Here is a 14,775-nt window from a genome sequence, read left to right as displayed (position 1 = left end):
CCTGTAATTGAGATCTAATCTTACTGCACTGTGGTCAGAAAAGATGACTGGAATGATTTCAATTTTTTTGAATTTTCCAAGACCAGATTTATGGCCCAGGATGTGATCTATTCTGGAGAAGGTTCCGTGTGCACTTGAGAAAAAGGTGAAGTTGATTGTTTTGGGGTGAAATGTCCTATAGATATCAATGAGGTCTAGCTGGTCCATTGTGTCATTCAAGGTTTGTGTTTCCTTGTTAATTTTCTGTTTAGTTGATCTATCCATAGTTGTGAGTGGGGTATTAAAGTCTCCCACTATTATTGTGTTACTATTAATTTCCTCTTTCATACTCGTTAGCGTTTGCCATACATATTGCGGTGCTCCTATGTTGGGTGCATATATATTTATAATTGTTATATCTTCTTCTTGCATTAATCCTTTGATCATTATGTAGTGTCCTTCTTTGTCTCTTTTCACATCCTTTATTTGAAAGTCTATTTTATCTGATATGAGTATTGCGACTCCTGCTTTCTTTTGGTCTCCGTTTGCATGAAATATTTTTTTCCAGCCCTTCACTTTTAGTCTGTATGTGTCTCTTGTTTTGAGGTGGGTCTCTTGTAGACAGCATATATAGGGGTCTTGTTTTTGTATCCATTCAGCCAATCTTTGTCTTTTGGTTGGGGCATTCAACCCATTTACATTTAGGGTAATTATTGATAGGTGTGGTCCCGTTGCCATTTACTTTGTTGTTTTGGGTTCACGTTTATACAGCCTTTCTGCATTTCCTGTCTAGAGAAGATCCTTTAGCATTTGTTGAAGAGCTGGTTTGGTGGTGCTGAATTCTCTCAGCTTTTGCTTATCTGTAAAGCTTTTGAATTCTCCTTCATATCTGAATGAGATCCTTGCTGGATACAGTAATCTAGGTTGTAGGTTATTCTCTTTCATTACTTTCAGTACGTCCTGCCATTCCCTTCTGGCCTGGAGGGTTTCTATTGATAGATCAGCTGTTATCCTTATGGGGATCCCTTTGTGTGTTATTTGTTGTTTCTCCCTTGCTGCTTTTAATATTTGTTCTTTGTGTTTGATCTTTGTTAATTTGATTAATATGTGTCTTGGGGTGTTTCGCCTTGGGTTTATCCTGTTTGGGACTCTCTGGGTTTCTTGGACTTGGGTGGCTATTTCCTTCCCCATTGTAGGGAAGTTTTCAGCTATTATCTTCTCGAGTATTTTCTCATGGCCTTTCTTTTTGTCTTCTTCTTCTGGAACTCCTATGATTCGAATGTTGGGGCGTTTCACATTGTCCCAGAGGTCCCTGAGGTTGTCCTCATTTCTTTTGATCCTTTTTTCTTTTTTCCTCTCTGCTTCATTTATTTCCACCATTTTATCTTCTACCTCACTTGTCCTATCTTCTGCCTCCGTTATTCTACTCTTTGTTCCCTCCAAAGTGTTTTTGATCTCATTCATTGCATTATTCATTTCTAACTGACTCTTTTTTATTTCTTTTCTAGGTCTTTATTAAACATTTCTTGTATCTTTTCAATCTTTGTCTCCAGGCTATTTATCTGTAACTCCATTTTGTTTTCAAGATTTTGGATCATTTTTATTATCATTATTCTAAATTCTTTTTCAGGTAGATTCCCTATCTCCTCCTCTTTTGTTTGACTTGGTGGGCATTTTTCATGTTCCTTTACCTGTTTGGGTATTTCTGTGCCTTTTCATCTTGTTTAGATTGCTGTGTCTGGAGTGGGCTTTCTGTATTCTGGAGGTCTGTGGTTCCTTTTTATTGTGGAGGATTTACCCAGTGGGTGGGGTTAGACGATTGGCTTGTCAAGGTTTCCTGCTTAGGGAAGCTTGCGTCAGTGTTCTGGTGCGTGGAACTTGATTTCTTCTCTTTGGAGAGCAATGGAGTGCCCAGTAATGAGTTTTGAGATGGGTCTATGTGTTAGGTGTGACCTTGGGCAGCCTGTATGTTGACGTTCAGGGCTATGTTCCTGCGTTGCTGGAGAATTTGCGTGGTATGTCTTGCTCTAAAACTTATTGGCTCTTGGGTGGTGGTTGGTTTCAGTGTAGGTATGGAGGCTTTTGGACGGTCACTTATTACTTAAAGTTCCATGTAGTCAGGAGTTTTCTGGTGTTCTCAGGTTTTGGGCTTAAGTCTCCTGCCTCTGGATTTCAGTTTTATTCTTCCTGTAGTCTCAGGACTTCTCCAACTACACAGCACTGATAAGAAAACTTCTAGGTTAATGGCGAAAAGATTCTCCCCCGTTAGGTACACCCAGAGAGGTTCACAGAGTTACATGAAGGAGAGGAGAGGGAGGAGGGAGATAGAGATGAGCAGGAGGAGAAAAAGGGGGACTCAAGAGGAGAGAGACAGATCTACGCAGCTGTCTGTTCCCAGAGTGTTCTCCGTAGTCCAGTCACCTACAAAGATTCACAGAATTGGATTGGGAAGAGAAGGGGAAAGGAGGAAATAGAAGTGTTCTGAGGAAGAAAACAGAGAGTCAAGATTGGGAGAGAATAATCTTCGGTTTAAAAATAGGGCTTCTCTTTTTTTTTGTAAGGTTATAGTGTATTGAAAATGAAAATTAAGGAGTAGTAGAGGAGTACTAGAGGACTTTAAAAGAAATAAGAGAAAAAGAAAAATAGAATATAGAAGAGAAAAAGGAAAGAAGAAAAAAGAAAAGAAAAAAAAAAGAAAGAATTAAAATTTTTTTTTCCCTAATTAAAAAAATCGTAAAAACCTATGAAAATCAAAGTTAAGGAGTAATGGGGGAGTAATAGGGAATTTTAAAGGAAAATAAAAGAGAAAAAAGAAAAAAAGAAAAAAAAAAAGTAAAAATATATCTAGGAGTTTCTCTGGAGCTGTTGCAGTCAGTGTGGGTTCGGCTCAGTTTCAGACAGCTCCTCGTTCCAGCTTACACTTCTCAATATCTACAGGCCCCTTCCGGTGTAGTCGGTGTTTTGTACAGGGATTTTAATCTGTTGAACCAGGCCCTTCTGAACCAGTTCCCTTTGTTTATTTGGCTTCTGTTTGCCTGTCTCTTCAGAGCCTCATTTCCGCCCTGACACAGGCGGGCAGAGGTGGACTCTTATTCAGGTAGCTAGTTCCGTCGCTCTGCGGGGAGGGGCTGGCGCTGCAGGGAGGGGCTGGCGCTGTGGGGAGGGGCTGGTACTGTGGGGAGGGGCTGGCGCTGCAGGGAGGGGCTGGCGCTGCCGGGAGGGGCTGGCGCTGCCGGGAGGGGGTGACGCTGCTTTCTCCTTCTGCGCTGCTCAGGCTCCGAGCTGTTCTATATAGAGCGCACCGCGCCCTGCGCTAGGTTCCAGCCCTCGGGTGTTCCACAAAAGCGCGGAACGAAAAGCTGAGCCTGCTCTCTGTGCCTTCCCCATCAGAGCGGTCCAGGCAGCCAGGGGCTTGATGGGCGCACTCTCCCCAGGTGTGCGCGCCCACTCTCTTCCACGGACCCAGTTTCAGTTTCCCCTGGCGCCAGTCGGGTGCGCGCGCCTTCTGCCCTCCGCGTCCCCAGCCCCAGTCCCACCCGCGCCGGTCGGGTGCCTGCGCCCTGTGTCTCGCCGCGACCTTCCCCTCCCCCCTGCCTCCCTGCCTCCAGCGGGGCTGGGCCGGTCCGCAGCCTGCGAGCTCTTCTCTGGACTTTCTCGGTCTCTTTGTTCTGCGAACGGCCGGCAGTGTGTTCCGGCCGGTTAATTTTCTCTCTCTCTTTTGGTCTCCCACAGTTCAAGTTGACAACTCACAGAAGCTCCCTCCGATTGTCCTCAGGGCACTCAGGCCCGGACCCTACCCCAAGCAATGCCGCCTAAGACTCCCTTCCCAGGATGGACCTCCGTCCTTAGCTCTTTTGTCTCACTTTTTATCTTTTATATTTTGTCCTACCTCCTTTCGAAGACAATGGGCTGCTTTTCTGGGCGCCTGATGACCTCAGCTAGCAATCAGAAGTTGTTTTGCGAAGTTTGCTCTGCGTTCAGTTATTCTTCTGATGAATTTGTAGGAGAGAAAGTGGTCTCCCCGTCCTACTCCTCCGCCATCTTGGCTCCTCCCCCTCCTTTATGTATTAATTCTGAATGATTGGAAAAGGTGAGGCACTTCTGTCATTTTGAAATTAATTCTATTGCTAATCTCAAGTGATTAATTTAGAAATTTAAATGATCATATTTAACAAAATAAAGTCTAAAGCTAATCACATCTTTATCCTCCTCATGAACAATGCTCACAGCCTTAATGACTTCCGTTATGAACAATTTCACCTTGATTTGCATGCCAGTTACTAAGATTTTAATTCAATTTTTTCAAACCTTCACATACTGCTTTTTAAGTACATGTTTATTTAGATTTTTCCACAAATATGCCATTCCATCTTGCATCATCAACTTCCTTTAGGGATTATATGCATTCTAAGATATATCTTTCAGAAGTCCCTTTGGCAAGAATTTGCTGTTAGGAAATTCAAGCTTTGTTTTTGTCTGGAAATGTCTTTGTCTTCACCCTTGAAAGTTAAATTCAATTCTAAGTAGAAACTGTTATTTTTCTCAGCACTATGAAGATAATATTCCACTGTCTTCTGGTTTCTATTATTGTTGCTGAAAAATCAATTGTCATGCCCAGATCTTGGTTTTTAATACCATACTCCAAAAAAAGGAACCAGAGCTTCTTGAAGAAATGGTTAGTTCTAAGATAGGGCAAAATGTATACAGGATGATCCTAGAGCATCTTACAATACCAGAAAGCAGGTGGGAAAACAAAACAAAAAAACACAGTGGTTGTGGGGTGTGGAGAACAAAGATTTACATCAGAGCCAACCTCCCACTCTGCTTAGATACACTTGAACTCATAATGTCAATAATTTATCTCATCAAATTTTTTCTTCCTGTTTCTTCTATGCCACACATGACTTTTTATAGAGCCCCAAGTTGCTATAAGATTCAAAGACAATTGTGCACATAAATACCATGCTTACCATAAATATTCTATTTACTCTGACCACCTGCAATTAAATTCACAATTAATAATAAAATGAAACTTTTTAATTCCCCTAAGTATGGAAATAAAAGTGTACTTCCAAAACTTCAGGGGTCAAAGAAGACACAAGGAAACATATGAAAAATTTAAAAACACTAGGACTTTAAAAACACAATAAGAAAACAACTTAATTTTTAAAAATGGGCAAAGATTGAATAGGAACTTTACCAAAGAAGACGTAATCAATAGGCAAATAGAAATATGCTCAAAATCATTAGTTAGGGAGATGCAAATTAAAACCACAATGTGTTGGGGTCCTTTAATGGACCGGAACCTTGTGGTATGGAGTCGACGATGAGAAAGTGAAAGAAAGAGGCTGATATCCCTTGGTTTACGCAGAGGACCAATAAAGTCCTTGACACAGGACTTGCATTGCTCACGAAGACACCAGGCGCCCTCTCGAGGGGGTCTGAGAAGCCTGGGCAGAAAAGTGAGCATGACAGGTCTCCACGCTCCAGAGAGTCAGCCAGAGAGAGAGAGAGACAAAAAAGACCCGGGAACCTAAGCTCTGATGAAGCAAAGGTGCTTTAATGATTTTCCTGTGAGTATATATAGGCTGTGGTACAAGAAACTTCTTTCAGGAATGATAAAGATCAGAAAACCAAACGTACAGCAACCGTTACCAAGGGAACAAGGGGTAATGTTAGTCACAAGGTCATGACACAATCCATATCTCAAGAAAGGGAACGAGACTAAGCAGTTTTGTCCTAAAGAGAATGTTTACTAAAGGAGACCCAAGCCTGCCTCACACAATGACCTCAGTCCCTGGGAGCAGCGTGCTGTTCCGCTTGAAGAGGGACAAAGGACTCATGAGAGACAGCACGTAGGAATCCTCCCATCAAACATTCCCTGACAACAATGAGGTTATCACCAGTATCTATTAAAATGGCAAAAAAGAAACAAAAACACCCAGACAATACCATGTTCTGATGATACAGAGCAACTAGAACTTTTAGACACTACTCACAGGAATACAAAATGATACAGCCACTCTGGAAAAGTTTGGCAGTTTCATATTAAGTTAAAAAACCACTTACAACACAACTCAGCAATTCTACTCCTAAATACTGACCCAGGTGAAATGAAAACTTATGCACCCATAAAAAACTGTCATGAAACTTAAAAATGGCTTTATTCAAAATCATCAAAAAGTGAAGGGTCCCTCAACTTAGGAATGAATAAGTGTAGTAAATCCATACAATGGAACACTATTCAGCCATAAACAGAATGACCTACTGATATACAGAACAATATGAATAAATCTCAAATGCATGTGTATTACGTATAAGCAAAAGAAAGCTGACTCAAAAGGTTACATACTATTGTATACAGTTATATGAAATTTTGGAAAAGGTAAAATTATGAGGACAAAAACACATTAGTAGATGGCAGGTACCAGGTTTGAAGGAAAGTTGACCACAAAGGCACATTAGAATTTTGGTGGGTGATGGAACTGTTCTATACCTTGATCATGGTGGTAGTTTTATGACAGTAACACTTGTCAGTACTGATAGAACTATTAATATAGACTAGCTATGGGATGAACTGTGTCCCCAAGAGTTCACATGCTTAAGTCCTAACCCTCAGAACCTCAGCATCTGACCTTACTTGTAGAGACAGTCTTCACAAATTAATCAAGTTAAAATGAGGTCATTAGGGAGGGCCCTAATTCAGTATGATTGGTGTCATTATAAAAAGGGGAAATCTGGAGATAGACACAGACATACACAGGGAGATGTAAAGAGACTGGGGTGATGCTTCTACAAGTTAAGAAACAAAAAAAACTGCCAGAAAACTACCAGAACCTAGGCAAAAGACATGTTATGGATTTTCTCTAAGAGCCCTCAGAAGGAACTAATAATACCAACACCCTGATCTTGGACTTTAAGCCTCTGAATCTATGAGACAATAAATTTCTATTCTTTAAGCCACTTGGTTTGTGATACCTTGTTATGGCAGCCCTAGAAAACGAATATAATACTAGAAATAGTGAGTTTTACAATATGCAAAATTGTTTTTCATAATATATAAAATTGTACTTATATCTTCATTAAAAAATGGAGTAAAAGAGTTTGCTAGATCTTGGAGACAAATGAAAACATGTTGTATTATTGGTCAGAATATTGGGAGTGAGTATAAACTACAAAAAGTGATTAAATCATATACAAGCAACTCATGCAGCTCAATACCAGAAAAATAAACAACCCAATCAAAAAACGGACCAAAGAACTAAACAGACATTGCTCCAAAGAAGACATACAGATGGCTAACACATACATGAAAAGATGCTCAACATCACTCATTATCAGAGAAATGCAAATCAAAACCACAAAGAGGTATTATCTCATGCCGGTCAGAATGGCTGCCATGAAAAAGTCTACAAGCAATAAATGCTGGAGAGGGCGTGGAGAAAAGGCAACCTTCTTACACTGCTGGTGGGAATGCAAACCAGTACAGCCACTATGGAGAACAGTGTGGAGACTCCTTAAAAAACTGGAAATATAACTGCCATACAACCCAGCAATCCGACTGTTGGGCATACACACCCAGGAAAGCAGAACTGAAAGAGACACAAGTACCCCAATGTTCACTGCAGCACTGTTTACAATAGCCAGGACATGGAAGCAACCTAAATGTCCAGCGGCAGAGGAATGGATAAGAAGTTGTGGTACATATACACAATGGAATATTACTCAGCTATTTAAAAAAATACATTTCAGTCAGTTCTAATGAAGTGGATGAAACTGGAGCCTATTATACAGAGTGAAGTAAGTCAGAAAGAGAAACACCAATACAGTATATTAACACATATATGTGGAATTTAGAAAGACAGTAATGACAAACCTATATGCAAGACAGCAAGAGACACAGATGTAAAAACAGACTTTTGGACTCTGTGGGAGAAGGGGAGGGTGGGACTATACAAGAAACATGTATATTACCATATGTCAAACAGTAGACCAGTGCAAGTTCGATGTATGAAGCAGAGCATTCAGAGCTGGTGCTCTTGGACAACTCTGAGGGATGGGGTGGGGAGGAAGAGGAGAAGGGGGTTCAGGATGGTGGGACACATGTACACCCATGGCTGATTCATGTGATGTGTGGCAAAAACCACCACAATATTGTAAAGCAATTAACCTCCAATTAAAATAAATAAATTATCTTTTTTAAAAAGTGATCAAATGTATCCAATCCTATATATAACTGTGGTTACAGAGCCCTTAACATAATTTTTAAATAGTAAAATAAATATTTTTAGCAAAACAAACACTGAGAATTTAATGTCAACAAAATTCAACTTATGAAAACTTGTAGGATTTGGCTAACACAGTTCTCGGAAAGAAATTTTAAATTATAAATGGCTACATTTAAAAGAAAGTTTAGACTTCCAGTCTTAGGTAAAACATGTAAAGGGCATGTAAACTGCCACTCCCATCCTTACAGTAAGAAAAGCGCTGAACAAACAAATTCAACAACTTTTCTTGGAGCCACCAGAGATATGAGACAGGATGGCAAACCACCACCTCCAAATCTACAGATAAGAAAATCCAGAGACTTACAGCCAAGATCTGCTTACCTGAAGCAGAAGCCTCCAGAGACATAAGCTGGAAGGAAAATTTAAATGGTAGTTTCATAATCTGGTAGAGGCTGAGTATGGGCTAACATGTGACTGAGGAATCCCTGAAGTCATAGTCTTAGTGGAGCTGTAACACTTTTGAGAGTTTTATCTCTAGAAACTCCATGAGGTTCTTACTCAGAAGTCAAGAAAGATTCCCCTATAGCTCAGGCAGAGGGAGGGGGACATAAACATTATGAAAAATCCCAGAGCATTCTCCATAATGGAGGCCAACTCACTTTATTAGGGGCTGATCCCACCTGGTGCAAGGACACTGCAGTGATTTCAGACTCCTCTAGCCTTGCTTTTTCACCTAAGTGATTATATGGTGGGGAAGGTAAGAAGCTAAACACTTTGCCCCAGACACATGGGCCCACTAAAAGATTGAGATTTAATCATTAGACAGCAGACAGTTTCCCCTACCCAATACCTTACCACCACACTAACAGGACTCTAGTATAAGATTACAACAGAAAGAGCTATTAAGCACACAGATTCTTTCTATGGAGGAGTTCTCAGGGAAACCCAAAAAGAAAAGAGGAGGCAAAACAAGGAAACTAGAGGAACTTGAAGCCTTACAGAAAGACAGTATAATACTGGCACAGGGAGATATATCAGGTGATTAACAGTTCTGTATATATATAAATAATAGATGACAGGTATGAAATTAGTGAGAAGAGACTAGACTGAATTAGTGGTATTTGCATAACTAATTATTTATAAAGTAAAAAAAAAAAATGGATGCCTACTTGATACTGTATGGGGCAAAATAAAGTAGGTTAAATTGAACTCATCCCAAACCATGCCTAAAATGTCACTGGTTTAAGTGACATTTAACTTATTTTCTGCATAAGTTACATGTCTACTGCATGTCACGATGAGGGCTCTGCTCACTACAGCCACTCAGCAACTCAGGTTGATGGAGACTTCCATTCATAGCTCACTGGTCAGAACTATTAACATGGTCCCATCTACTCATAAAAATGGCCAGGAAAACAATCCTATCCCATGAACAGAAATCTTTATTAGAAAGCAGTAATGCCAATGACTTGATGGCAAGCCCAGGGAACCCACTGCCCACGGCAATAAAGAACCAGTTGACAATAATTCCTTACATTTCTTGGCACATTTTTTCTTTCCAAATTCCTATTCTCTGAGTACTATGTACTCTTCTCTACAGATTACTGCTCTACGTAATGATAAGCTCCAAACAATTTCCCTTCTCTGGAAACTCAAGAGAACTAAATCACATCTCTTCCCAAGGGCACAGCATTTATATTCTTCAGTACATATCGCACTATCTCCATAGACTAAAAAAAGCACAGATGTTCGGCTAAGTGCTTTTCATTCAATTCATCCGATCCTGAGAAAAATTCTTTGAAATAGGTATTATTATTATTCCCATTTTAAATTAGCACAACTGAGGTAAAGAGAGGGTGATTTATTCAGTTGGTAATCTGAAATCAGGCAGTGCGGCTTCAGTGCTCCTGTCCCATCAAGGCCCATTTAAATTCCCTTGTAGGTACTGTTCCTTTCTCATTAAGCCTCATCATTTCTATCCAGCACACTCCGTCAACCCTTTCTTTGCAGTCCTCTCCATCTACCCTCTTATCTTCTATGATGCTCTAGTTCCCAGCTTCCTAAAGCTGCCCAACAGGAAAAGCAGTCCAGCAGAACCACAATTTTCCTGAATAATTAAACCAAGCAGTGTCACTCTGCCCTCCAATCCTACCTATTCCATATTCCTCTATCTTGGGAAAGACTGATCCAAAATGTTATTCTCAAATGTTGTCCAGGGTAGAAATAGAAAGATCACCTATTAAAGGATTAAAATATATTTTACATGAAGGAATCCCTCTTGAAGCCTCCTGAAGAAGAGTGACTGTCCCTGCCCACATGCTGCAAGGAGTTATCAAAGCTTAAAGAAGAGGAAGGAAAGAAGGGGTGAGGACTATAAGGATGGGGAATGGGAACAGGAATTAAGATCTACTGACCACTAGAGGTGCCTCCCACCTTTCCTTCCCTTGATGATGGTCCAACCCTTGGAATAGAGAGTTGATCCTAGGTCTCCAGGTACCTGAGTGAATTGCTCACAAGTGGGTGAGTCTCAGGTGTGAGTTTTTCTTCTTCTGATTGCTAAGAAGAAATCACGTTGCTTCTCTGATTGCTAAGTATGCTGATCCTGGTTTGAAGGCATTTCCAGCCTAAGCGAGAAACACAGTAACATTTTCTGTAATAAGGATTCTCTCTCCTCTCAGGTGGTACAGTGGTAAAGAATCTGCTTGCCAATGCAGAAGACACAAGAGACTCAGGTTCAAACCCTGGGTTGGGAAGATTCCATGGAGAAGGAAATGGCAACCCATTCCAGTATTCCTGCCTAGGAAATCCCATGGACAAAGGAGCCTGAAGGGCTACAGTCCATGCGGTTGCAAAGAGTGGGACGTGACAGCACACAAAGCATGACCACTAGTGGTAAGTGCTATGAACCGAACTGTATTCCCCCAAAATTTGTATCTCGAAGTCTAAATCCCAAAGTGATGGCATTTGGAGATGTGACCTTTGGGAGATTATTAGGTTTAGATGAGGTCATGAGGGTGAGGCCCTTGTGGCTGGATCCACATCCTTATAAGAAGAGATGCCCATGTGAGGACTGAAAACAAACCTATCGACAGGACAGGAAGAAAGCCTCACAAGAACCTGACCATGCTGGTACCCTGATCTCAGACTTTCGGTTTCTGGAACTGTGAGAAAATAAATTTCTGTTGTTTAAGCCTCCTACTCTATGGTATTTTGTTATGACAGCCCTATCAGACAAAGACAGTAGAGATTTTACATTATCTCATTTAATCTCCCAACAAGTATATTTGTTTTGTATGTCTAAACTAGGATTCAACTGTCTAATAACTACAAAGTACAGAGCTTTTATCCTGACAATGTCTCCTACATCTTGGCTCTTGTCCAACCCTGTCAGTAAATAGTTCCCTTGGATGAGTCTCTAATCTTCCCTAAGCCCAAATTTACTCTTCTGACATTAGGATAACTAAACAGGATTCCCTCTAGAGTGCTTTAGCTGCAGAGAGATTATGCATGAAAGCAAGAAAATAATGCAGAGATTATTTACAACACAACAGGTTTTTTTTTTTTTTAATCCTCCTGCTCCTAAAAAGTTACCAGTACAACATCATATAAATAAAAAAGCAGAACAAAGTCAAAAATGAACTATTATTCAGAAGCTCAAATACCAAGATCCTTGACTTTACAAAGATAAAAAAATCCCAATCTTCCTCATCCTTCTTTAATTCTGAACTTAAACTGGGCTGGAGGGCAATGCTAGTTTCTGCCTTAAATTATAAGCTAGTTCTAGCTGGCTCAAAATGCAAAGACCCATTTAGTGTTACACAGAACAATTTTCTAGTCTTTACTGTATTTTAACAACTGTAAAAGGCAAAAAAAGAAAACCACTTCTTTCAGAAATCTGCCAAAGAAAAAGATTAATTTTTAACACGAAGTAACTCATAACACTTTTCACAAATACACCAGTCAAAAAAAGAGATATTATACAACATTCAGTATCCCTCTATACTGAGGAAACTTCAAATCTATGTAAATGTACACCAAAAACTCTCCACAGAAAGTCTCCACATTAAAAAAAAAAAAAAAAAGGTATTTGCAAAGCACTGTAAAAAAGTAAAAAGAGTCAGTAAATCATCACTGTAAGGCAGTTATGGCAGAATCTGCACATCATCATAACCTACTGAAAAACCATTTTAAAATATTGTTTCACACCATTAACATAATGCCAGGGATTTGCTTCAAAAGAATCTGGTAGAAAGGGAAGAGTGGGGGAAATGCAGGAATGAAAACAAGACAGTTCATGATAACTGCTGAGGCTAAATAGGGGGTATATAAGGATTCATTATCCAATTCTAATTCATGGATGTTTGACATTTTTCCACAAGAAAAGCTAAAAAGGTATTATACAATTTTGAAGAACAAATTTAATCCTCATATCCTAAAAATTAAAAAAAAAGACTAGTACCTTCCAATCTTTGAATTTTCGCTTTCACCGAAATAATAGCTTCAAAGGGTGAAACTCTCAGCTCAAAACAAGTTCCAGTCAGTGTTTCAATGAAGAGCTCCATGGTATCATAAAAAGGAAGTCTGTAGTAAAGTGGTCCCACGTTATCTTCATTGAAGAATGGAGGATCTTTTCTGTTATCCATTACTTTGACTTTTCTAATTCCTCTGGAATATGCTGTAGGCAACTGTATTCCAGTTCTAGCCAAATCAGCTTTGAACACTGGTTATATATATGGTTGCTCATGTTTTGAGTTTTATACCTAAAAAACAAGAATAATTTTTTTAACAAGCCCATGTGAAAGTCTCATTCCTCCACAAAGATTCTCTGAACAACTCTGGCCTATATCAATCTTCCAGACAGCCCAGAATTCATTTTAGTGCTTATTATGTCTACTCCTAAACTATTCACGACTGTCTTTGAAAGCAATGTCTACCAGTTAGAATCTAAGATTATTAAGAATAGGTATATTTGCTATATTTTATCTTACTAGAGCTCAGCAGTTACTTATGTATACTGCATGCTGAACAATTATGTCTTCTTGGTAATGATATTTAAACCAATGACTTCAACATGTAGGTATATATTTGCAAGACCTTGAATGTTATGCACATCCTTTCCTGAAATACACAAGCTACATTTATAACCCATATAAAGCATACTGTTGTAACCATTGTACATGTGAATCACACTGAATGGGTAAAACCTCCAAGTGGGAGAAGAATATCTGGAAGACGAGGTGAACAGAATGGGAACATGAGGGCAGTGCAAGAATCAAGAAGAAAAACGAAGGATATATTTTTTACTATTTTTTTTTGCCAAAGTATATATCACTGAACTCACTGCAATTTTCATTAACAATGTGAGTAAGGGAGCACTTATTTTTTAAAACGTGTGGTTTAATTAATAACCTATATCTCCATTCTATACACATGATTTTCACAGGTATCTGAAATCCAGATACTAGACAGACACCTGAAATCCAACACATCCAAACCTAACCATCTTTTCTACAAACCTCCTTCTTGTCCTAGTCTCCATCTTGGTAAAGAGTACCACTATTAACCTAGTCACTCAAGCCAGAAATCTAGGAATCATTTTAGATTTTTTTTTCACAATCCTCAAGGTATCCAGATGTGACCAATTCTAACAGGACAACTTAACATTTCTGTAATACATGACCCTCTCCAACCTCACTGATTAGGACTTAGTTCAGGCCATAATTAGCTCTTAATGGAGAAATTTTGATAGCCGAGCTATGATCTTTGACTCCTGCCCTTCATTCTTCTGATCCATTCTCTATAATGTCAGTTATCTTTTAAAAAAAAAAAAAAAAAGGAAAGTTTAATAAAAATTGGATTAAGGCATCATATCACATAGTTCAGAAATTATTTTATTCTTAATTATATTTAAGCAGGGGAAAAGGTCACACAAAATTTTTAAATCACTTAATATTTGACTTTAGAATGCACTGCAGTGAAATCACTCATTCAGACTAAATGAGGAAAATGAACCTAGACAGCCTAAAGCCTGAATTTGATTTCCGTTTAAATAAACTATTTTCAGAGCAGTTTTAGGTTCACAGCAAGATAAAGCAGAAAGTATAGAGTTCCCAGAAAGTACAGTCTCCAAGTACAGAGGAGAGTGAAAAAGCTGTTTTGAAACTCAAGATTCAAAAAACTAAGATCATGGCATCCAGTCCCGTAACTTTATGGTAAACAGAAGGGGATAAAGTGTAAACAGTGACAGATTTTATTTTCTTGGGCTCCAAGATCACTGCAGATGGTGACCACAGTCATGAAATTAAAACACGCTTGCTCCTTGGAAGGAAAGTTATGACAAACCTAGACAGCGCATTAAAAAGCAGAGACATCACTTTACCAACAAAAGTCTGTATAGTCAAAGCAATGGTTTTTCCAGTAGTCATGTACAGGTGTGAGAGCTGGACGAGACAGAAAGCTGAGCTCCAAAGAACTGATGCTTTCAAATTGTGGTGCTACAGAAGACTCTTGAGAGTCCCTTGGACTTCAAGGAGATCAAACCAGTCAATACTAAAGCAAATCAACCCTG

At 39.4% G+C, this 14,775-nt stretch overlaps 1 protein-coding gene across 2 annotated transcripts in view; it reads right to left on the bottom strand.

Moving 5' to 3' along the window:
- ZFAND4 (zinc finger AN1-type containing 4) overlaps positions 1 to 14,775 on the bottom strand; it is a 61,730-nt gene that overhangs the window by 43,181 nt on the left and 3,774 nt on the right. For both annotated transcript variants that reach the window (XM_061162031.1, XM_061162033.1), the window contains exon 2: positions 12,667 to 12,967. In XM_061162031.1, the coding sequence (XP_061018014.1) occupies positions 12,667 to 12,850 (184 nt within the window). In that variant the 5' untranslated portion in view covers positions 12,851 to 12,967. The remainder of the gene's footprint in view (positions 1 to 12,666; positions 12,968 to 14,775) is intronic.

This window comes from Dama dama, chromosome 15, assembly GCF_033118175.1.
Source record: "Dama dama isolate Ldn47 chromosome 15, ASM3311817v1, whole genome shotgun sequence".
Taxonomy (NCBI): domain Eukaryota; kingdom Metazoa; phylum Chordata; class Mammalia; order Artiodactyla; family Cervidae; genus Dama; species Dama dama.
This window is presented reverse-complemented; position numbering and strand designations above follow the sequence as displayed.